This window comes from Canis aureus, chromosome 10 (assembly GCF_053574225.1).
Source record: "Canis aureus isolate CA01 chromosome 10, VMU_Caureus_v.1.0, whole genome shotgun sequence".
NCBI lineage: Eukaryota > Metazoa > Chordata > Mammalia > Carnivora > Canidae > Canis > Canis aureus.
The window spans coordinates 61138490-61163019 of record NC_135620.1 but is presented as its reverse complement, the minus strand read 5'-3'; the positions used below and the strand labels follow the sequence as shown (position 1 = coordinate 61163019).

At 33.3% G+C, this 24530-nt stretch overlaps 1 protein-coding gene across 4 annotated transcripts in view; it reads right to left on the bottom strand.

The window, feature by feature from the left end:
- The window catches only part of LOC144322564 (uncharacterized), a 62108-nt gene that overhangs the window by 19948 nt on the left and 17630 nt on the right, over window positions 1–24530 (bottom strand). For 2 of the 4 annotated variants that reach the window (XM_077912751.1, XM_077912752.1), the window contains one exon: window positions 13246–13413. The exons of 1 other annotated variant lie outside the window; for it this stretch is intronic. In XM_077912751.1, the coding sequence (XP_077768877.1) occupies window positions 13312–13413 (102 nt within the window). In that variant the 3' untranslated portion in view covers window positions 13246–13311. Of the gene's footprint in view, window positions 1–13245; window positions 13414–15412; window positions 15506–24530 lie in introns of those variants that run through there. One more of the 4 variants, XM_077912753.1, reaches the window with a different exon arrangement.

Genomic DNA, 24530 nt, shown 5'->3' with positions numbered 1-24530 from the left:
CTCTCTCTCTCTCTCTCTCTCTGTGACTATCAAAAAAAAAAAAAAAAAAAAATCAGTGGGTGCCGCTAAAAATGACTTCCCTGAAAATCTACATACAGAAGAACTTACAAGCCATAAGAAAATGAAGACAAATAAAAAATCAAAATGTGATTAGTTAAAATGACAGATATTGAGAAGCAAAATTATAGAATCTCAGAACTATATGTAAATGAGAATCCTAACAGGATTCAAAATATTTGTGTTAGATAATCTATGTAAACTAATATAATAATTGCCATAAGAAAAATAAATAGAAGAGAATAAATAGGAGAAACTAAGAAATTTAGGCACCACAGCGTTAACCAACCAGAAACTTAATGCAGGAGGGAGCTGGGAGTATACTGTTGTGTCAGTTTCTTTATTTCACCAGAGTAAAAGGCAATAGAAAGAAATTAATATGGTAAGATAGAGAGATGGAGATTTAGGAGTGAATAGATGGCTTCAAGTGTAGTAGACAAAATAATTAATCACTATATGGCTCCCATATTGTTAAAAAAATTGAACAGAAATAAGGATTTCTGTTGACAAATACCATATTTTTAAAATTTTTTTAAAGATTTTATTTATTTGGCAGAGAAAGAGAGAGAGAATAAGCATAAGCAGGGGGAGCAGCAGAGGGAGATACAGAAGCAGACTCCTCACTACACAAGGACCCTATTTTGGGGCTCAGCCCCAGGACCCTGGGATCATGACCTGAGCCAAAAGCAGACACTTAACTGACTGAGTCACCCAGGCTTCCTGACAAATACCTTATTTCTTAAAAATATAAAAATAAAAAGCAAAAAACAAAATAAAACAAACAAAAAAACCCCTGCAGGAATGGTAGAAGGAGGAGACAAAGATGAAAAAAAGGGAGGGAAGAAGAGCAGGAGTAGTAAAAGTAGAAAATAATGGTAGAAGAAAAAGGAAGATAGGAGAGAAATATAAAAATATAGTAAGAAAGACGTATTAGGACAATAAGTATACATGTATTATTATCTTAAAGTTCATGTTTCAGAAATAAAAATAGCAAATATCAATTACATGTTTTCTGCTATTTCTAAAGACATCAAACAACTAAAACAACTACTTAGCAATATGGTATATATATGTAGCAATATATATATATATATATCCTTTTTTTTTTTTTAATTTTTTATTTATTTATGATAGTCACACACAGAGAGAGAGAGAGAGAGAGGCAGGCAGAGGGACATAGGCATAGGCAGAGGGAGAAGCAGGCTCCATGCACCGGGAGCCCGACGTGGGATTCGATCCCGGGTCTCCAGAATCGCGCCCTGGGCCAAAGGCAGGCGCCAAACCGCTGCGCCACCCAGGGATCCCTATATATCCTTTTTATATATATATATATCGTGTGTGTGTGTGTGTGTGTGTGTGTGTGGCTGTATGTTTTCATTTCTCTTAGAGTAGAATTGCTCATTCATATGGTGACTGTTTACCTATTTACAGAACTACCAAGAAGTTTGTGGCTATATCATTCTACATATCTACCCAGCAATGTAGTGCTTCTAATCTCTCCATAGTGTTGGCAGCACATGTTACTATCTTTGTTTTATTTTGGCCATCATAGTGGGCATGAAGTGACATCTCACTGTAGTTTAGAATTGCATTTCCCTATTGACTAATAATGTTGAGCATCTTTTTGTATGTTTATTGGCTGCTTGTCTATCATGCTTGTAGAAATATCTATTCAGATTTTTGTTCATTTTCAAATTTATTTTTTGTGTTATTGTGTTGGCAATATTTATTGTGTTATTGAGTTGGCAGTCATCTTTATATAGTTTTAAGGCAAATATTTTTCTGCAGGTTTTCTTTTTCATGATGATATTCTTTGAAGTGCAGATGTTGGTTTTTTTTGAAATTTCGATGAGATAATTTATATATTTTTATTATTGTTGTTGTTACTGTTCCTTGTATGATGTCATATCTAAGAAACCATTGCTTAACCCAAGTCACAAAGGCTTACTCTTCAGTGTTTTAGAATTGGAATTAGAATTTATTTATTTATAGGAATAAATTAGAATTCATTGGTGTTTTAAAAAGAATTTTATAGTTTTTAGCCCTTATAATTAGGGCTATGGTCTATTTTGGTTAATTTTTGTATATAAGGTGTGGGTCCAACTTCATTCTATTGCCTTGGTTATCTTGTTGTTCCAACACAAGTTGTTGAAAACCTATATTTACACATTGAATTATCTTGAAACCTTTGTCAAAAATCATTTTAAGCATAAACTTAATTTTCTTTCTTCAGGATTTTCACTTCTATCTATATATTTAGCATTATGCCTCTAACTCACTATCTTGATTACTACCTTTGTAGTAAGTTTTGAAATTGTGAAGCATGAGCACTCTCATTTTTTCCTTGTTTTTCAATATTATTTTGGCAATTCTGGGTCCTTTGATTTTCTCATAAGTGTAAGGATCATCTTGTCAGTTTCTGCAAAAAAAGCAAGTTGAAAGTAATAGAGTTTGCATTAAATCTGGAGATCAGTTTGAGAAGTATTGGCATTTCAACAATAGTGAGGCTTCTAGTATATGTGTATGAGATAGCATTCCATTTATCTAGATCTTATTTCCTTCAGCAGTGTTAAGTTTAGTGTAGAAGTCTTGTACTTTTTAATACTCAATTTATTCTGTTTTTGAAGGGGAGATTGGGAGGGGCAAATTGGGAATGAGAGAGAGAATCTTAAGCAGAGTCCTTCCCTACTGTGGAGCCCAGTGTAAGACTTAATCTCACAACCCTGAGATCATAACCTAAGCCAAAATCAAGAGACAGATGCTTAACTGACTGAGCCACCGGGGCACCCATGTTCAATTTATTCTTAACATTTAAAATCATTTTTGTATATATGGTTGCTTTCTTAATTTCATTTTGGATTTAGCTGGGCACTCTGACAATCTTTTTTTTCTTATCTCCTGTTCAGCTTCCAGCTAGTCTGCATCTATTGGTATTGGACCCAACTGTTAGCCTCCATTAACTGCTAGCTGATTGCTTTATTGTTGGGGATCACATCTTGAGGCATGATCCATTTTACAACTTGATAAAAATTAAAGTTTAATCACTTGGTAAGATCTGTGGAGTTTCTAGATGTGATGCTTGCTCATACCCCACCTTGAGATGAACTTCTGAATATACAACAGAACTTGCATGTTTGGGGAGTTAGAGGAGGGAACTTGATCTTTCCCAACTGCCTAACAGATATTTTTCCTATGGAGAGGAGCTGCTTGTGGGGGGAGGTGAGAACTGCTTAGTGTGACCTTCTGTAGCACAGAACTGGGAGGATGGGATCTTCCATTTCCAGTGCCTGTAAGGAAACTAGAGGATAATACGGCTGATGCTTGACTGCCAAGACCACAAGAGCAATTGTCCGGCAACACACAACTCTGCAGGAAAGGGGGACTCTATACTTCAACAGCTGCCACACTGGATCCATATTAGAAGTTTAAGACAGGATAGTGGCACCATTGTCCATTGCTACCACCCACTTGATACAGGCCTGCTGCAGTGAGGGAAATGTAAGGAGTAATGGTATCTGCTGGTGTTCACCAGCCTAATTTACCCAGAATAGCTCCTGTACACAGGGAGCCAGAGGACAGTCCACGGGAGCAGAACTGTGAGTGGATGGTTGTCCATTTTAAGCTCCATAGATCTTTTGTTAAATTTTGCCAATTTTGTGAAAATATTGTATGTTCTTTAGTAAATCTCCAAAGACTTTCAATAACTGTCATTACAAATTTTGAATAGCTTAATACATATTTTACCAGTGAGAGAGGTTTCCCCGAGTTCCTCAGACTGTCATTCTGAAAGTCTTACCTCTTCATAGGATTTTCAGTCAAGCATTTGAAAAACAGTATTGTAAGTAATAATATTAACGTATGTGCATATGTGTGTGTGCACACCTACACACCCCACATGTAATAGTGACAGGACTGCTTTGGAAAAACATCTCTGAAGTGTTAGGAACCCTACTATTTTTTTTTCCGTGACGTTAGTATTCCCTGAAGGAGAGTGGCAAATTTCTGAAACTTTGGAGCAGAATATAGCATAGATTTGAGGCACTGAAATATTCCGAAGATTAGAGCATGCCTTTTGAAATGTGAGATCTTTAGTACATTAATATTTCCCACAGTGATGGATGCATCTAATCCCCAAGGATTTGAAGATGTAAGTGGCAAATAATGCCTAAGGTTCTCGTCCTAGCCCAACTTTAATATATGTAACAAATGCCTACTGCTCCACCGGCAGATAAATTAAATATATCTTAATACAAAAAAAAAAAAAAAAGATTCTAAAGTCAAGAAAATAGGCAAAAATACCTCATAAAATTTAAGAGAGAAGAGACAAAGATGATAATAATGAAAAATAACATCATGATATTTACTGCTTCCCTCAGGCAAAAGAATGAACAGAGGCATTTGTGAGATGATCTCATTAAACATAGAAAGTAGTTTGCATTTTGGCAAGGAATCATTCTATTTATAATGGTTAGAATCCAGCTATTAATTTTGGTCTATATTATTGTAAAAACTGATAACCATAGGAAACAATTGTAATAAAAGCTTAATACGGGAATGTTTCTGAAGCCATATAGAAGTGTCCGTACATGTTTGTGTGTGTGACAATAATAATTACAAAAGTGTTCTTTGAAGATTGAAACAATTTTAACTATAGCAGGAGTGCAATTAACTTGAATGTTTAAAACTGTAGTAGAATGATATCCAGTTAATGACAAGAGATAATTAAAGAGCCAAAAAAAAGTACACCAAATATAAAGGTAAAGTACAGGAAATTATAAATGTGAAATGGAAGGTCACCTTGATAACATATCTTAGTTCTGGGGGAGAATAGCAAACAGGAAACAAAAAGTGTTCCATCATAGCTGAATTGCAGTGAATCAATGAAGAGTTTGTTAAGAGAGATGTAAGTGCAAGAACTTGGGAGGCTTTAAAGGCATAATTTTTCAGCCCATAGAAATTAAGTCATTAAGTACTTTAATCATGAAGACAACAATTAGATTTGTATCAAAAATGCCACATTTCTGCCTGCCACTGGGGAGAATTAGTGTGGAAAGGGATCAGAGCATAAGCAGGAAGATGAAGGCTGTTTTGATAATTCATACATTCTGTGTGGGTGCATATGAACTAGGGTGTTAACAGTAGATATATAAAGAAGTAAATAAATCAGAGATATTTGGGAGCAGATCTGAGAAATGAGCTTAAAAAAAGAAATAGTGGAATTCAGACTGCTGGCTTGAACAATTGAAAAGTAGTTGTAATTTCTGATACAGAATGTTGATAAAAGGGCCAGTTTTGGGAAGGGAACATAAAAAATTTAGCTTGGGGCATTTTTAATTTGAAGTACTTAGAAGGACACAAAATAAGGAAGTTGAAGAATCAGTAGAAAATTCAGATCAGAGTTCAAGAAAGCTCAAAGCCTAAGATGGATATTTAAGAGGTGGTAGTGATAGCAGTTTAAACCAATGGAGTGGATAGGAGGATCTTTTTGTAGGAATATTTATATAGTAGGGTTGAGGGGGGAGAGGAAAGAAAAAGAAGAAAGGGGGGGCACAAAAAAGGACAAGAGATATTTCAACTTCAAAGATCAGCTGACAGAGAGGGAGGTGACAATGGAAATGGAAAGGGAAAACCTGCATAGTACAAATATATCACAATACTATTGTTCTACAATATTTACAGGACAGAGCACTTTTAGAAAGATATGATTAGTGTTGGTGCTATCTGGCTAAGTTAATACAGGAGCTGAAAAGTTTTGAGTAGATAATAACTTGCAAGTTAACTGCTATCTTAGAATAATATATTTTGGAGCAGTATCCACCTTAAGTTCCATTTAAATTTTTAGCAATCCCCTATTAAAATATCAAAGAAAAAGACAAGAGGCTAGCAGTGTAAAATTCAGCACTTTGTATGCTTATTATGACTTGTTTTGCTTCTAAAATATTTGGAATAAAATCAAAACCAAAGCAGATGTCAAGTCACAATTGTGGACTCTGCTTTGACAAGGTGAAATTAGCATTACACCAAAACAGGAATGGAAAAGAAGATCAAAAGCACAGTTGGACTTCTTTTATAATGGAGATCCTGTTGGTGCCCCATGAATTTTATTCTTCCAGTCCCAGTGTTTTAAAAAGAAAAGAGATGACTAGAAAAAACAAAAACAAAAAAGTCCACTGATAAAATTATTATTATCTATAAGGAGTTGGGGTTATTACTCTTAATTTTTTTCAATTTACAAAAACGAACCATAAACTAAACAATCAAGTAAGCATATGAACTGCAGACTTTAAAGGTATCCACATTAAAGGTATACAACGAAGCTATTCTCAGGTGTGATTTTAATTATTATTCTTATTTACGTGTTCTTTGGATACTAGTAATGCAATTACGGAAAATTACGGAAGATTTAAGTATTACAAAAGTTCTCTGTATCTCACCTCCCACCCTCCACCATGCTATAGGTGATAGGATTATCTACCTTCAAAAGCATGTGACAATCAGCTAAACAGGTATCAGAAATATTAAGTGTTTCAGTGAAGTCTTTGTTGTGAAATAGATACAGAAATATCATGGATTTCTTTATGTATCAGAGTGATAATAAAGATAATGATGTGGAATAAAATACCTTGTTCACAGCAGTGAGAAAAATGTAAAATAAAAAAAAAAAACACAAAACTTTATACTGGGATTGACTAAGAATAGGTTCTAGTGGCATGGTTTGTTTCAGTTTGTTGTTTCTCCCTGTCTAAATTTATGTAGATTTTAAGACCCAGGACTGATACGAGGGATTATAATCACAGCAGGCTTTTTTACTGCATTGTATTAGAATTGAGGACTTCAAGAGTGGGTAAACTAATTCATACCATGGTTCAGGCTCACTCAACAAAGCAGAATATTAATTGCAAGCCAAAGCTTTTTATGAAATTCTTTGCTCTGTTCATCACTTATTATTGCTGAGTAACAAAATATACAAAATCTTAATGGGTTCAAACTACAGTGACCATTTATCATCTCACAATATCTGTGCAAGAATCTGGTGACAGCTTAACTGAGCACTTTTTGCATTAGTATCAAATGCTGAAAGCATCAATAAAAATATACGCTGTAGGAGCTTCGGCAAATGGCTGATGCACTGAATTGATGACGTTAGCTTAATAGGCCAAGTTCTAGCTTATTTTATAATATGATTAACTTAGATCAGAACATAGGTAAAGCTAGGGTTCAAATGAAAGTTTTAGTCTTAGGTGTTTCTCTATGGAGTGGTGCTAAGTAGTTTAGGACATCAGAAATTGTTTAGATCCAATGGAAAATCTCACATGAATATCACTTTTAAAGAGTTTAATATAAAATTGAATTATTATAGTACCAGCCTCATGCTACCACCTACTAAGAAAGGAAAGAAACAAATAAAAAGCTAAATCTTAGCCCTCAATAAGCTTCCCAGGAAAATTATGTTCCAGGACTAAATGTTATCTGAGTGGTGGATTGTGAATAGGGAAAAAAATCTAATATTTATCATCATCAAAATTCTTTCAGAATCCATGGCTTTTGTACTTAAACTAAGTCAACTTAAACATTTGATGTTTACTATAATACTTTATTTAAAATATAGAGGGAAAATAAAATGTGCAAATTATCTCTTGGAAAGTGAAAGTAATCAGACCACTTAATTTCAATTTTTCTTTTGAATCCCACATTTGTACCAAATGAGAGCTGCCCTGAGAATGTGCTGCTTTCCTATCCCAGAGCGCGTTACTAATTAAGACACATTGTCCAATGTCTTCCTTAAAAAGTTAAATGTGAATAAGCCTACACTTTCCTGCATATTGGCTTATTTCACTATAAATATCTCATTTTTCATTTCATATGTATCTGATCTGTCCCTTAATATTTTCTCATTTATCTTAAGGAGATCTCTCTCCAATTCTAGCTTATGTATCTTCTGTGCTTCTGTGTTCTTTTTTGTTTTCATTCTGACAGTAAGATAGAATCCACTCTACTTTACTGTTGATTTATTTGCAAACTTGGTTTCCAGAGGCAGTGCTTTAATCTCAGGACTTTTAAATTGCCTTCTTATCCTTTGGGTTTACAATTGTTTCATGAGTATTTTAACTAACTCGACTTAAGAAATTGGCATATTGTCACAATAGTACGAGAGAGCCATAATTCCTTCTTATTTGTGTTTCAATAAAATCTAACAATTTTCATTGGAAAATGTATGTTTGGCTCTCTTACATAATTTATAAACCTAGAATTCATGTGAGACCATATATGACCCTGGATCATGTGTCTGGGGACACCCACATGTATCTAAGTATGAATATTTACTATTTTCTTCTTCACTTCTAATCCCAAATGGAAGTAGGGGTAGTCCATCTCTATTGCCCACCTACAAGCACTAACTAGGTAAAGCTAGAAGCTCACACCTAATTGCTTTTGGGGACTTATTGAAATTAGCAGCTTTAAAATAAGGACATGCTTTATTGTTCAACATTACATAAGGAGGATTGTATTCAGCTTCAGCATCTCCTACTATAAAAGGTAAAGCTAAATATATACATTAGAATATCAAGATCACATACTGTAAAGGTCACTACTATGTATCTAAATCTACCAGTGAAATCTTCAGGCCATTTGAGTACATTTCAGCAGTGCACACACCTCAGTTGAAGTTTTAGGCTCCTGAAACACCTCTCCAAAGAGAAGCAGAGCTACTCTTACTGAATTTAGTCTGGTGGAAGAAGCTTGGTTAAGTGCTATGGCAGGCGGATTCCTGAGAAGTGGGGACAAAGGGTAATTAATTAACAGTCACTTATTTTTTGTGAAAACACAGTCAAAGAAAAGGAGTATATGGCTATGTTAATGAAGTCAGAGAAGGAAAAATAAAGAACAAAGTGATGGAGTATATTTTTAGGGTAGATCAAGAAAATATATTATAAAGCAATTTAAGCAGAGAAAAAGAGTTCAGTGTTAAGGCTCATATCTCCTGACACATTATAAGTATTTAATAAATTTTAATTTTTAAAAAACATATACCAATATTAAAATCTATATTTTTATATTTAGTCAAAGATAGAAAAATAATTTACATTCTATGCTGTTTCCCATAACTCATGTGACCCTGTTATTGTCTATTTTGGTTAGAAACACTAACTCAGGGATCCCTGGGTGGCGCAGCGGTTTGGCGCCTGCCTTTGGCCCAGGGCGCGATCCTGGAGACCCGGGATCGAATCCCACGTCGGGCTCCCGGTGCATGGAGCCTGCTTCTCCCTCTGCCTGTGTCTCTGCCTCTCTCTCTCTCTTTGTGTGTGACTATCATAAATAAATTAAAAAAAAAAAAAAAAGAAACACTAACTCATTAGCTCCAATGTAAATAAAATGAATTTCTGAACACATTGAAAAAAAATCAGTGACAATGAATGCAGTGACAATCGCCTTGCATTATTTTAACTGTCAAAGTCACTGAAAACTAAAATTCATAGGTGAAATACAGACGCATTTGCCATGTCTGTCTTTGCCTTTGTTTTTTTCTGTTTTCTCCCATGTCATCAATCAAATAAATACCACCTGTCAAATGCTATACTGTGGAGTCCTCAGTACAATCTCAGCAAAGCAATAATAATTTCAAAATCTAATCTAGAATACTTTTACCTTTTTTATACAACATATTATAAAAAATGTTGAAGTTAAAATAATTATGTAATTGAAAAATACTATAAAATAATTATGTAATTGAAAAATACTATATTGATCAGTTCTGAACAAATACCACCATTTAACATATCACTGGAAAAAAAAACAAATCACAGAGTGAAATAAGCATAAAGTAAGTATAATATAAAATGTTTAAGAAATCTATAGTCTTATTGCTCCTAAGCCATCAGAAGTATGACTACACTATTCCAAGCAATTGAGAGGGGAGAAAGAAAAAAAAATTACTCCTAAACAATTGTGGAGAAAAAAAGTGCATTATGACGGTTTTGCAATTCTGGCTACATATTTCCCCATGTTGACTGAGAAAAAGAGAAATAGATCCAAGTTAGTACAAGCCAGATGTTATCTGAGGAAAAATTGAAATTAGGAATACCTATATTAGGAAACTAAAAATCAATACAAATAGATAATGTGATAAAGATGTTAAAGCATAAGTTCTGGAGATGAAGAATCATAGTCCCAATCCTGGCTATTCCACTTGTAATCTCTTTGGTAGTATGCAAATCAGCTCTCTGTGCCTTAGGTTCCTAATCTGTATGTTAATAGTATCTGTCTCACGTCGTTTTTATGTTGTACATTATAGTGTCCATAACATAATTAATCATATCTGTTTGCCCATATTTTTAGTGATAGTTCATTATTATCCTATTTTCTCCAGTAAAAGTGGTGTAGGAAGCTCAGATATTTGGGTTGAGTTCTTAGTCCTGGTGAATAACACAGTTGTTGGACCTATGCCAGCTTTATGGGTTATCTGTTACTGGTCTGTACCACGGTGCACTACTTCATAGATCCTTCTCTATTTATCATTACTATATAACAAAGACTTCACCCATATTCTTAAAAAGTCTTCCATTAATTCTCACTAACCATCAACACATATGATGTACCAGTTACATCATCTGCTTCTTTTTTTTTAAAGATTTTATTTATTTATTCATGAGACACACATAGAGAGAGAAGCAGAGACACAGGCAGAGGGAGCAGCAGGCTCCATGCAGGGAGCCCGACATGGGACTCGATCCCGAGTCTCCAGGATCACGCCCTGGGCCAAAGGCAGGCGCTAAACTGCTGAGCCACCCAGCGATCCCCTCATCTGCTTCTTTTTTTCTCTCTCTATAAAGGCCCCATCTACCCTTTCCACAGATCTTCCTGGAAATAACAGATTACTCAATTATAAAAATAAATTTTGCTCTTTTGTGTGAATGTTTTTATTTCTAATATTACCTATTTCCTAGTAATATATATTTTAAGAGCTAATTAACAGCTCAATGTACTTTCCTAATAATAGAAGATAATTGTTTTAGAGTAAGAAAGTGGCTACAGTTTAATTAGTATCTATTTTATTTCAGGTATATTTTTAGGTTTAAACAAATATATATATATATAAATATTTATACTAATATACTAACATATACTAAATATATATATATACAAATATATATATATATTTACACACAAATTTATATATCTATATCTATCTATCTATCTATCTATCTATCTATCTATCTATCTACACACACGCACAAACATTATATTTGGAAACCAAATAATGTTGGAGGAATACACATCTAGAAAATGTCAGGTCCAGAATCTGGGCATATGTTCTGTGTACCACACTACGCTGAAATATCTCTTCTCAACTTTTATATAGAGAACCTTTATCTTTTAGTCAGATTACACTTATATGCTTTCTAGTTATTCAAATGTGTACAGATCTTACCTTCAGAACTGTATTAAATCAATTTAACAGAGTAATGCTATTTATTGAAACCATTTAAGAGAAAAAATGCAAACAGTGGATGTAGAGTGCCTCTTACCCTTCTATGTTATTTTTAACTTTAAATGTTGAACTTTATGAGTATCTGGGGAAAAAAGGAGTTCCTATTACTTTATTTTTTTCTCTTTTTCCCCCTGTTATTTTAGAACAATTGGTAAAGAGTGATTTTTTGCTGTATGATTCATTTGAGGCATGGTTGGCTCTATAGTATAAGGGACCCAGTACCAAATGAAAATGTAGGGCCCTGGTTTGGAGCAGGAAATCAGTTTATTTTTCTCCAGAGCTCATAACCCTGACCCATGCAGACACCCAAGGGATTGTAATGTGCATGCTGGGATGTACTCAGTTATCTGGCTGGGTAACGGGTGAGAGTTTTCCATCAAATCCCCTTGGTAGACACCATTGAGTTAACCTGCCAGAGCCAAGGAGGCGGCTACCTTGCCCAGCCCCAGATGCTGCAATGCTCTCATTTAAATCTGACCATATTGACTCCATTTATAAAACTCAAATTCAAAGATGATTTTTAAGTGATGACAACAAACTATGAAAGTTTAAAAAGTGGAGGGCCTTTTTTAAGTGCTGGTTGCTGCGCAACTTCACTGATCAATGGAGTCAACTCTGATTAGAGGAATTGATAGAGACTTCAAATACAATTCCTTTGGAAGAATTATACTGTTGTCCATAGTTAATGCTGATTTCTGCTCATAAAGATAAGAAGAACCCAACATTTTTCTAGTAGATGCCACTGGGATATTAGGCTCAGATTATTGAAGATGGACTGGAAACATGCCATTAGGCTATCTGCCTCAGTAGGGACATTGGGGGTTATAAGAATATTTGACAGATACAATGGAAGAAAATGATAATTCAGATCAAATAAAAGGTATGATAAAAATACCAGGGAAGGAGAGGATAAAATATTTTGGGGGGAAGAAAGCAATGTTGATATATATTGTTGGATCAAAAGAAGAAAGGTGGGAATATAGTGGGAGTAAGACTGAAAATGTTAGTACCCGGCTGTAAAAGCTTTACATTTAAATTGGAAAAAGAAAAAAAAGTTTGAAATTCAAAAGCAATCCATTAAAGGGGAATGATGCGGACTGGTATTGATTGATTTAGATTTTAATTTTATTGACAGGAATTTTGTTCCCTGATAATGAGTTTAACTCAAGACAACCACGTGTTCACAAAGTTTATTTGCTAAATTACAAGCTGTCAAGAACTGTGATATAAATGGGGAAAGGTAGGAATGAGGAACCTGAATGCTAACATTTTGGTGCTCTTTAGAGCATCCACGTAGAAATAAGCTTTGTAAAGGGAGAAATCTGGGGAATAATAGCCCAGAGCAAGTATAAATTTTTTAATTCATATAAGAACCAAACCAAATTACGAAGTGTGATGATAGAAAATGAAAAAAGTCAGTGTGGAAATTACAGAATAATGTCAAACTCATAACTGCAAACGTTGAGGAAATTTTGAAATTCCTGACAAAAGAATTGTGTTGTGAAGGAGAGAAATATCCCTCCATATTCCAATTTTTAAGGAATAAGAGCTGAAGCCAAGATCAAAGTAGAATAATAGAAAAAAATAGATGATTTTAACTAAGACTGCCTTAACAGTTTTACAAAACAGAAGCCACAAACAACTGTGTGTAGGTGGGATATGAGTTAGGTCAGAAAACATACGGAAAGAGACACTCATAGTATGGAGAGTAGATTTTTTTTAATTGATTTTTTCACCATTGTGTTTAATACGTTCACTCAAAATTAGAGCTGGCAAGCAACTTCCATGAAAGGCAGATTAGCAACAAAATGGGATTTTATACTCCTCCAGGGTGTTAGAATTTTCAGTATATCTTCACGGTAGTCCTAGAATATAATCAGACCAGAGTAGCATCAGATGCTAAAATTCCTCTATTCCTCTACTGCAGCTGTGAGTTCCAAACTCACTACTTTAATATTATGAATAATTAAATCTGTGAAATAAATTAATTTCATATGCCTATTTTCCTGGTCAGAATTGTTTCCCCCAAAATTTAAGTGTTGAAATCCTAACCCCCATTATCTCAGAATGTGTCTGTGCTTGGAGATAAGGACATTAGATAGGTGATTTTGGTTAACTGAAGTCATTAAAGTGGGCCCCAATCCAATATGACTGATGTCCATATAAGAAGAGATTATTAGGACACAGACACATGGAGGATAAACAGGTGAAGACAGAGGGCAATGTCATCTAGAAGCCAAGGACATATATTTCAGAAGACATCAACTCTGCAGACATCTTGATCTTGGACCTCTGTCTTCCAAAGGAATGAGAAAATAAATTTGTTGTTTAGGCCATCCAGTCTGTGGTATTTTATTATGGAAACTCTAGAAAACAAACACACCCCTCCTACATAAATTCTAAGAAAGACTTATTAACTGTGACTAGAAAAGTTTAAAGGCTGTCCAATTGATACCCAGTTATACTGTTTTGGAAAATATGTGTTATGAATATATTTACTTACATTCAAGTATAGTATTTCTAGTATTCCCCCCTTATCTGTGAGAATATATTCCAAGACTCTGGTGGATGCCTAAAACTACTGAATCTTATAGAATAAATCTTTATAAGAACTGAATCTTATAAATACTGTGATTTTTCCTATGCATACGTACCTATGATAAAGTTTAATTTATAAATCAGGCACAATAAGATGTTAATATCAATACTAATAAAATAGAAAAATTATAATACTATGCTCTAATAAAAATTATATGGATGTTTTCTGTCTGTCTCTTTCTCCCCAAATGTCTTATTGTACTATACTCACCCTTCTTGCAATGATGTGAGATGAAAAACTGCCTACATTGTGGGATGAAGTGAGGTGAATGATGATATATGTCATGATATAGTGTTAGGCTACTGTTGACCTTCTAACAGTAAGTCAGAAGGAGAATCATCTTCTGGACCATGGCTAACCACAGGTAACTAAAACCATGGAAGGTGAAACCTTGAATGGAGAGACTACTGTAGGTGTGGATAGGAGGGAAATGCCATGAAAAAGAAGTTTCTGAAGATATAAACAGAGCATACTTTAAAAGAGTTAATGGCCATACTTTTTTTTTCAGATCAATTCATTTGTTAAAGTAAATTAGAGGCAACAAAAACTCTTTTCTTTGAAAATTAAAGAGCTCTTTTCTGAAATGTATTTCAGATGATTCTAAGCCTTGAACATTCTGCGGATGCCCTTTATGTCTAAATAAGAACACTTTAACTATAATCAAATCATCATTGAGACTTTGCAACTATCTAATATTTGAATTTCAGGAGGATTCAATATTAATAGGAGATATATATGAATGACTTGTTCATTTATAAGTTGGTTTCAGAAATGCTGCCCACCTTAAATCCCCTTTTGAAATATCTTCTCTTTTCTCTTTATTATTACCATTTTCCCAACGAATGCATCAGTTATTCTCCATAAATACTATTAAATAAAACTAGTGGTGCAAATGTTTTTCTTTGTAGGTATGGGGCAGCAGATGACAATAGTAGATGAGGCAAGAAAAAAACTTAACATATTAAACATCACTATCCTAAAATTAGATATCAATTACACATAAAAGAGAATTCTCCCTGGGTTTTCTTTTCTTTTCTTTTCTTTTCTTTTCTTTTCTTTTCTTTTCTTTTCTTTTCTTTCTTTCTTTTCTTTTCTTTTCCTTCTTTTTTTCTTTTTTCTTTTTTTCTTTTCTTTTTCTTTTCTTTTCTTTTCTTTTCTTTTTTCTTTTCTTTTCTTTTTTTCTTTTCTTTCTTTCTTTTCTTTTCATGAATTCTCCCTGGATTTCTTTTCTTTCTTTCTTTCTTTCTTTCTTTCTTTCTTTCTTTCTTTCGTCCATACCAGATACTCAACCAACTGAACCACCCAGGTGTCCCTGGTCTCTTAGGCTAACTTTCTTCAGCACCAACTGTCAGCTTTCCCTTTGTCCCCATAAAAAAAAGGAAAGAAAAAGAAAAAAAAATATCCATGTTTGTTTCTTATATAGAGAAATTGACTTTTTTGTAATTTCTATCTGGGATATGCTTAGAAGGCCTCATTTTTCATGCTCAACTACCCCATTATTCTGTTAAGGTACTTTACCTGAGACAAAAAGAATTTCTCTTCCTAAGAGGAAGTTACTTTCCTTGGTAAATCAACTGAATCAATTGGTATGCAGCTTTTTCTTTTTTGTTACTTTCTTGCAAGCAATGATTAATGAGAAACTAAGACAGCAATATGAAATTAATAGAGAACTATTGGAGATAAAAGAATTTAAACTAAAAAATTCTATATAGAATATAATGTCCTTAGAAGTAGTAAATAGCAGAAAATATAACAATGATGGAATAACTGTTGTGAATGCACATACAAAAAGTCTATAAAATTCTAAAGAAAATAAACCAATGTCATGAATAGAAAAAATAATTGATAAGTCAAAAATGCAGTGTTTTAAAATTCTTAATACACTTCATCTACATGCAATTCACAGTAGGGCTTCTGATGAGTGGAAGACTTTTCACATAATCATATTCTTGATCATCCTTTTTTCTTCACTCCCATTAGGTGATTTAGGGAATCATTCCCATTAAAGCTATTTTCCTTGTTTGGTTATAATCCTTGAATAAAAGTCAGGAGAATAATCATCCTACATTGATAGCTACCTGTATGTCACAACAACTCTGGTACTAGCATGATGATACTTTTGTATCTTTTTCTACCCCAAAAGAACAGCAGGTGGCAAGGATCTTTCTGTGGCAATGTGTTAAAGAAAAAAGCTCTCCCATAGCCTGTTTTAAGACCATGGTGATGAGCAACTGTTACCAGAGGTTGCTGCTTTTCCTCAATCCTAGGTCACTCTCTCTACCTAGCTTTTCAGTTCTTTATCAGCTTTTAACATTCATCCATTCATATCTCCAGAACTGAGATATGAATCAAATCAGTGGTTGACATTAATATCCATCTTTCCATCTTTTCTGGTTTTGTGTTTATCTGAAGTTGAACAGATACTGATATTGGTGCAATCTTGGATGTAAGATCTTCTAAAATTAAAGCTAATCAAAGACAAAAATGCCCTACTCTGTGCCAAATCATTATGCTGTGTACCTGAATCTAATGTAAAATTGTATGAAGTACTTCAATTAAAAAAAAAGTCTTCTTCTGTAAGGTAGTGATCCATATCACTTGATATGCTCAAATAGACATTCCAGGGAATATTCAAGAGAAATATTTTAGACATGCTTTATATTAAAATTGTCTTAAAGATGATTTTATTTAAATATATCATTAGATTTCCAAACATCCTGTGTGGTGCTTGCTCTTGGTATCAATAAAAAACACACCTTTACCTTTTTTTTTTTCCTCTACAAAAATGTGTTTCCATTGCCTAGGCATATTTATGACTAACTTCCTATTTATCCCAAGGCTGAACTGCACCATTCCATGTTCTTTTACCATCTCTATATACCTTGAAAAATCTTTCTTTTCTTATTGCCAACTATGCAAATTACAAATGTACTGTGACAACTATTTCCTTTTGCATGCAATAACTTGGGAAATGTAAAAATTTAGTATGTATCTTTTTTGATAACCATAAAATTAATTCCTGAACAAATTCAGTACCATGAATAGATTTCCTGTTATGTTTTTCCCAATAATTTCATCTAATAAGAAAACTAGGTATTACTCTCTGGATATCCCCCGTCCCCATATCTTCTCCTAAAATTATTTTTTGTTTGTAATAGATTATACTTCATTTCCATAGGCAGTGTTGTTTTTTATCATGTGTTAGTCTACAGATTATACTGAAGGCACAAATATTATTTTAATCATTTAACAGGGAAAAAATAGGGATCCCTGGGTGGCGCAGCGGTTTGGCGCCTGCCTTTGGCCCAGGGCGCGATCCTGGAGACCCGGGATCGAATCCCATGTCGGGCTCCGGTGCATGGAGCCTGCTTTTCCCTCTGCCTATGTCTCTGCCTCTCTCTCTCTCTCTCTGTGTGACTATCATAAATAAATAAAAAATAACAGGGAAAAAATAAAGAATTTAACAGGGAAAAGTTTGAAATGGAGGCTGTGTTTTCTTAGAAAGTATTAGATCTCTCCAGATGCCATATTGAATGATCAAAACACCAGAATTCTTCCATCTGGTGAAGTTTCTAATGAATTTTTGTCTGATGGATTAAAAATAGTTCTGAAAGAGCGTAATACAAAAATACTGAAACTACTGAAAAAAACAGGAGAGATAGATGGATATTCCATTATTAATTAGCTTTTGAACATTTCTTTATCTTAACATGATCACTCTCCTCTCATTTTTAAAGATAATAATTCAGGATTTAGCAAGTTCTTCTTTCATCATTTGACAAAGGCCACGGGAGTTTGAATAATATTTTTTTAGAATTGCTTTCATAGAAACTCTGAGCTATCATTTTTTCACTGAGGCCAAACTTTGTGTAAAAAATAATGCAGATGTCTACAGAACTTGCTTATAAGTTTCGGATGTTTATGGGCTTTAGGTTAATACCTTCTCTTGAGGAGGCAAACTTTTTGTATACTTCATGAGAGAACTTTAGAAAACTTTACTCTATAAACCCACAGAGTAGTGGTTTTAGATTTCTGTCATCTCTTGTGAAATTGAGCCCTAACTTAGAACTGTATTAATAATGCTTTATCTACTTAGCCATCCTCCCTTCCTCCAGTTATCAAAATAGGTTTCACTTGGACCTCATTTTTGTCCCTTAGATGGTTTCATCAGGTTTCAAGAACCCTTACAGAATGACTGTCACCTCTTCTACAGAAATAACCTAAATTCCCTTAACCTGAAGTACTAAGGTTCAATAGTGAAGTGAGTTAGCCATCAAACCTGTGTGACAATGTCAAACATGAAGCTTTTTTTTGAGAAAGAGAATATAACTATTTCATGTCTTGTAGTACTTGGAAAACCTACATTATCAACGTTATATAGGAACTTAAAAGAAGAAAATCCAAGCAACTTTCAAATTTATAATAACAAAAGCTACAGAAAAAAATGCAGGCTGTAAAGAAAAATGCAGGCTGTGCTTATGATACAAAACAGTGAGCAAAACAAAAACGACACAAAAACCCAGTCAATTAGTTAAATGTAGAGGTGTGTATGTGCATGTATGGATAGTTTGAGCATCAACTGTCAATCCTTCAATACACCTATACCAAGGAAATCCTTATGTAGGAGGGGTTAGAAAACATTTTTGATGATTAAAAGATAGTCTTACTTCCGTCCTTTCATCTAAGATGATACCTTGCATGACATAACTCATCTCAGCTATGTATTGTTTTCTACTTTACCAAGAACTTACCTATTCATGATGCAGTATTAATGAGTTTCCACTATCCAAAGCTATAATTTCTCAAATATCTGTTTTCATATTATGGCCTCAGTTCTCAACATTCTGTGTCCTGGATCTAGAGTCTCGTGGATTCTTGTCACATTTCTGTCCTGGGTTCTGAACAATATCTCTGAATCCTTCCAATAGTTGTCATTTTTATTGATCTAGGCTAATTTGAATATATGCCTGTTATATTTCCTGACAAAAGTATACTAGACTTCTAGTGTACTGGATTTTTTTAATTGACTAAAAGATTCAACTACCTTAGAAAATTATGAACTTTGCATGAGAAATGTACTTTTGTCCCCCCATTGGAATCTTGTAAATAGCTCAGACATTGGGGATAGAGGATTTTCAACTGAAGAGAATGGATTAATCTGTTCTTAATCATCCTGGAAAATAGAGCAGAATATGAGGCAAACTTTGGACTACAGGGGTAGACATCTTCTCTTATATCAAGTCCAGGTTTTATAATCCATTCTAGTGGGGGGAAGTGATACACCCCTGGGCATATATGGCAGAACAGAAATGAGAAATTAGTGATATCAATGTCATTTTCTTTCTTCTGCTATTAGTGGCAGAAACAATTTCTGGCAGCATCACCAAATCAAGAAACATAAAAACATCCTATTTTTGAAAAATTCTAAATCAGAATCAGTGTCAGTGGGGTAGTCCAGCAGAGTTTAAGATGCTGTATCCCTGGTAAGAACAATGAGAAATGAAAATCCAACTCTAGATATACAGAGAACCATGCCCTTTCTTCAAGATAGGAATAGAGCAGGATAGATATAGCAGGAGTCACAAACAGAGGGTTGCTGGGCTTGCAGAGTGGATTTCTTTATGCAGTAATCAATAGTAGTGGTAACATTCTGGCCAGAGAAGAATTGGAAAAATTTTCTAGAGCACATTTCTCAGAATTAATTCTGCCACTGACCCTTCCTCTTCTACAGGATTATGACCAGTAAGCATCACATGCATACATTACTATATTTGGAAAACAAATATCAATTTAAATTAATTTTGGCAAGAATTTGAAAGAAAAAGTGGATAGAAAACATCGCAAAAGCTGATGGCAGAAAAGAAACTTCTTTCTTTTCATCTCACATTTACACTTCGTAATCCCTTTCTTTGGGTCAATTTACCCCATAGCTTCTATCTGCAGGAGCTCCATACTTGGTCATCTTCCAGATGAAATGATTTTTATTGAGCATCTCCATAGTTGCATGGCAGCAACATTATATTTATAAGATATGGATATATAAGAAGATATTCGATAATGCAGGATTTATCCCGTGGTATGAATTCAGTTCCAGTTGGCACATTCCCTCAGGCTTAAGAATTTTAATGAAAAGTGTGCTGTATGTTCTTTCTCACAATTTTTATCCATCAGATTTTTCATAAACTGGATCTTAGTTAAACTTCATTGCTCCAAAACAACCAGAATGCATTTTTGGCTCTTATTTTCATGTTGCAGTCGTAAATAACAGACCCTAGCATTTCATGAAGAAAAGAATTTAAGAAAAGCCATCTAGAAAAATAATTTGGATTTCCAATTATCAATACCTAATACTTCAAAAGAAATCTCACACAAAGGACTTGATGGACTTTATCTTCCCCTTAATACTAAAAGCCAAATGTGAGATAAGTTTGATGTGAGATACATCTTACTTGGCCCTAGAAAAGGCCTGAGTTCTCAAAATAATACTTCAAAATTTCTGAAAAAAAAAAAAAAAGAAATTCTTCTGTATTCTAATTCCTCAAGGAGAAAATGTCTTCATCTCAGGAAAGTAACCTATATACCTCTATCCATAAATAGATCTGTGACCTCTGATGTTCCAGATATAAGCACATTTTGATTCCTGCAATGATTCATACTCTTTTTAACCCCAGTTGTGATCTTATGTGTGAGACAACAGTCAAAATTATTTTGACAATCTACGTGTGTATACAAAAGGCAAGTAAGGAGAGATGGTGATTAAAATGATGGCATAGAATTGGATCAACAGAGCCCTTCATCTTCCCATGTGGCATTTAGATACCAAATATTAAAAATATTGCATATACTTACTGAAAATTAGCCAGAGCACCTTTGTGTTTCTCCTAAAAGACTGCTAGCCTCAATTTTGTTTTATATTTTGTCTGTGTTTAGAATGTCATCACACATATATGAATTCCTAAAAATTATATTTGAAGTTGCATGAATTTGATATTTATATACATGATATCATACTATAATTTTAGGGCTTTCATATTCCCTTTTCTGTAAATTGCCTCTGTGTATTTCCATTTTTTAAAAAGATTTTATTTATTCATTCATGGGAGACACAGAGAGGCAGAGACACAGGCAGAGGGAGAAGTAGACTCCCTGAGGGGAGCCCGATGTGAGACTCCATCTTGGGATCCCAGGATCATGACTTGAGCCAAAGGCAAATGCTCAATGAACTAAGCCACCCACATGTCCCTGTGTATGTCCATTTATCTTCTTGATACTTCATGGGATTTTTTTGATAAGTTTATAGAAATCCTATGTATAATACCAGTCCTAAATTGTGCAGTCATATGTGTTGAAAATATTTTGGATTAGCTTAAAGCACTGTCATATTATATTGCCATAATTATGGCATCTTTGGAAATGATACTTGATAATTATCTGGTGGGTATCTTGGTCTTTGGGAATTCCTAGACTATTTTTGGCCTTTTACAACTTAAAATTTATAATGTGTTTGTTAATTTCCACCAAATCCTATTGGCGTTTTGATTGGAATTAAATTGAATTTCTATATCATTTTTTATAAATGTAGTATTAAGTTTTCTAATTTACGAGTATGTGATATCTCTTGATTTATTAATATTGCTTTAAATATATATAATTACATTGTATGTATACTAAAAATAACCTATACATAAAATATATAAATTATATATAAATATTATAAATGCATTTTTTTTCCTGTAAAAGTTTTGTCCACATTTTCTTAAATTTTACCTCTTAGGTACATTAAAATTTTTGGTGCTATGTAAAGTGATATATTTTAATTAGTTGTTAGAAATGCTTGTAGTTTTAATATGAAAGTGCAGTAAAATTTCAAATATCAATTTGTATACAAATGCTCCATTGTTAATTTTAATAATTTAAAAATTAAGAACTGACATGTTTTTTCCCATCCACCTATCTATTTTCTTTACTTAATTTATTGCACTAGACAATGTCTCCAGCAGAATAAGAAATAATATCAGTAAGAATGGATGCTTTTTACTTGTTTCTGGTAATAACATAAATATTTTAAATATTTCATATTATGTATTTGTTTCAAGTTTTGCAATAGTTAAGGATTATCAGGTTAAGAACATTCTATTTTCTGCTTTTCTTAGTAAAATTTTTTTTTGAAAATAATGAAAGTTGTGATTCCTTAATCCTCATTTTGGTGACTATTGGGATGATTACTTGATTTTCTCACAAATTAATCCTTTTAAATTGGTTTTTTTCTAATACTGGAAAACAATAAATTGCTGTAAAGTTAAATTATTCAAGGTGTATTATCACCTTTATTTGTTCTTAATTTGGTTTGAGGATATTTAATATATTTGTATCTGTGTTTATATGTGAGAATTGCTTATAATTCTAATTTGAATATTGTCTCTATTAGAGTTGGTACCAAGGTTAGGAGATTTGGTTAAAGTAATATAGATATGTTCCCTTTCTGGACTTTGAAATACTTGTGGTAAATGTGATTTGTTCCTTGAATGTTAGTAGGTAATACTACTTGGACCTGCCATTTTTCATAGGACAATTATTAAAAATCATATTGGGTTTTGACATGAGAGTAATATTAAAGCTTTTTGTTTTGAGTCAGGTTTGACAAATATTATGTTTTCTTGGGAAGTATAAGTTTTCAAATTTATTGGGATAAAGAAATCACAGTTTATCTGTTATTTTTAAAATATAGGTTTCCACTGTTTTCATACATGTTTTACTTTCCTAATATGGTCTGTTTTTTTGCCTTCTCTCTTTCCTCATCAATCTTAGTTGGTAAATGTTAAAGGGTAATGAATCTTATTTTTTTAAGAAGCTCAGTTTTATGGATATGTTGATCTTATATTTTAAAATTTATTTATGATTTCTTTTTGTTCTTTGAAATTTACATTGTATTTAGTTTTTCTAATTTCTTAAGTTGCATTATAGAAAGTTCTCTACTGTAATTTTTTTTTAAGATCTTACTTTATTTAGGTTGAGAGAGAGAGAGAAAGAACATGAGCTGGGTAGGTAGGGAGTTGAGTGAAGAAGAGGGAGAAGCAGAATCCCCATCTGATCATAACCTGAGCTGAAGTCAAATGCTTAACACACTGAGCCACCCAGGCACCCCTCTTCTCCAATTTTAATTAGATCCACAAGATTTATTACACAGTTTTGTCATTACTTTTTCTTTACGCTTTCGTTAAAAATACATTATTCCTTTATTTATAAATGGATAGTTATTAATTTCCAATTAGAATCTTCCTAAATTATGTATATTCTTGATTTTTAATTTAATTAATTTGCAACTAATGATTTTTTTTCATTTTTTGAGTTTTGCCTTAAGCTTTGAATGAGACTTTTTTTGTTGTTATTAATGAAACTATTTTTCATGAATGGACCTTGCATAATGGAGAAAAAAGTATATGTTTTCTTAGTTATTAGGTATGAAGTTATAGATTTATCTAGTATATATAGGTGTTCGCTATTTTGAATTTTTAAAATTCTTACTGATATTTATTGTCTATTCATTCCAGAGAGACATGAATTAAATTTTCCCAATAGGATGTTGGATCTATGTCTCTCTCTTTTTTTTTTTATTGTATTTATTCATTCATGAGAGACACACACAGAGAGGCAGAGATACAGGCAGAGGGAGAAACAGGGTCCATGCGGGGAGCCCGACGTGGGACTCCATCCCGGGCCTCCAGGATCAGGCTCTGAGCTAAAGGCGGAGCTAAACCGCTGAGCAACCGGGCTGCCCCATCTCTTTTTAACTCAATCAATTTTTGCTTTATATTTTTGAGATGCTTTTATTAGTTGTACAAAAGATTAGAATCATCATATTTTCCTGGTAAACTGAAACATATGTTATTGGCAGTGATCCCTTTCATTTCAAACTTTAATTTCTCTGTTAATGAGTCTTTTAATTTATTTAAAATATCTATATCAGTGATCTTTTTGTATTAACCTACAGTTTTTAAAATCTGTCACTGTATAATTATTTTTAATTTTTATTGATAAAATTTTATTGATTTTTATTGATATGGAAAATACTTGTAATAGCTGCTTATTGTTTAATGTGAAACGTAACATTTATATGAAATACTATAGAGACATATAAGATGTCTATTTTTCATGAGTTTTGGAATATTTGTTCACATCAAACTATACTTGATAATTGTAGGGCTAACCAGAATGTGCTTCTGGGATTCAGATGTCTCACCCTCATTCTTTTAGAGTTCAAGATTCTAATTTGCTAAGTAGAGCGAACTACCCAAAGGCGTTGCCCTATCTTTACCAATCCATAACAACTACTCTAAATATAGAAAAAAAATAAATGGGTATTGGAAAGAGATATAGAAACAC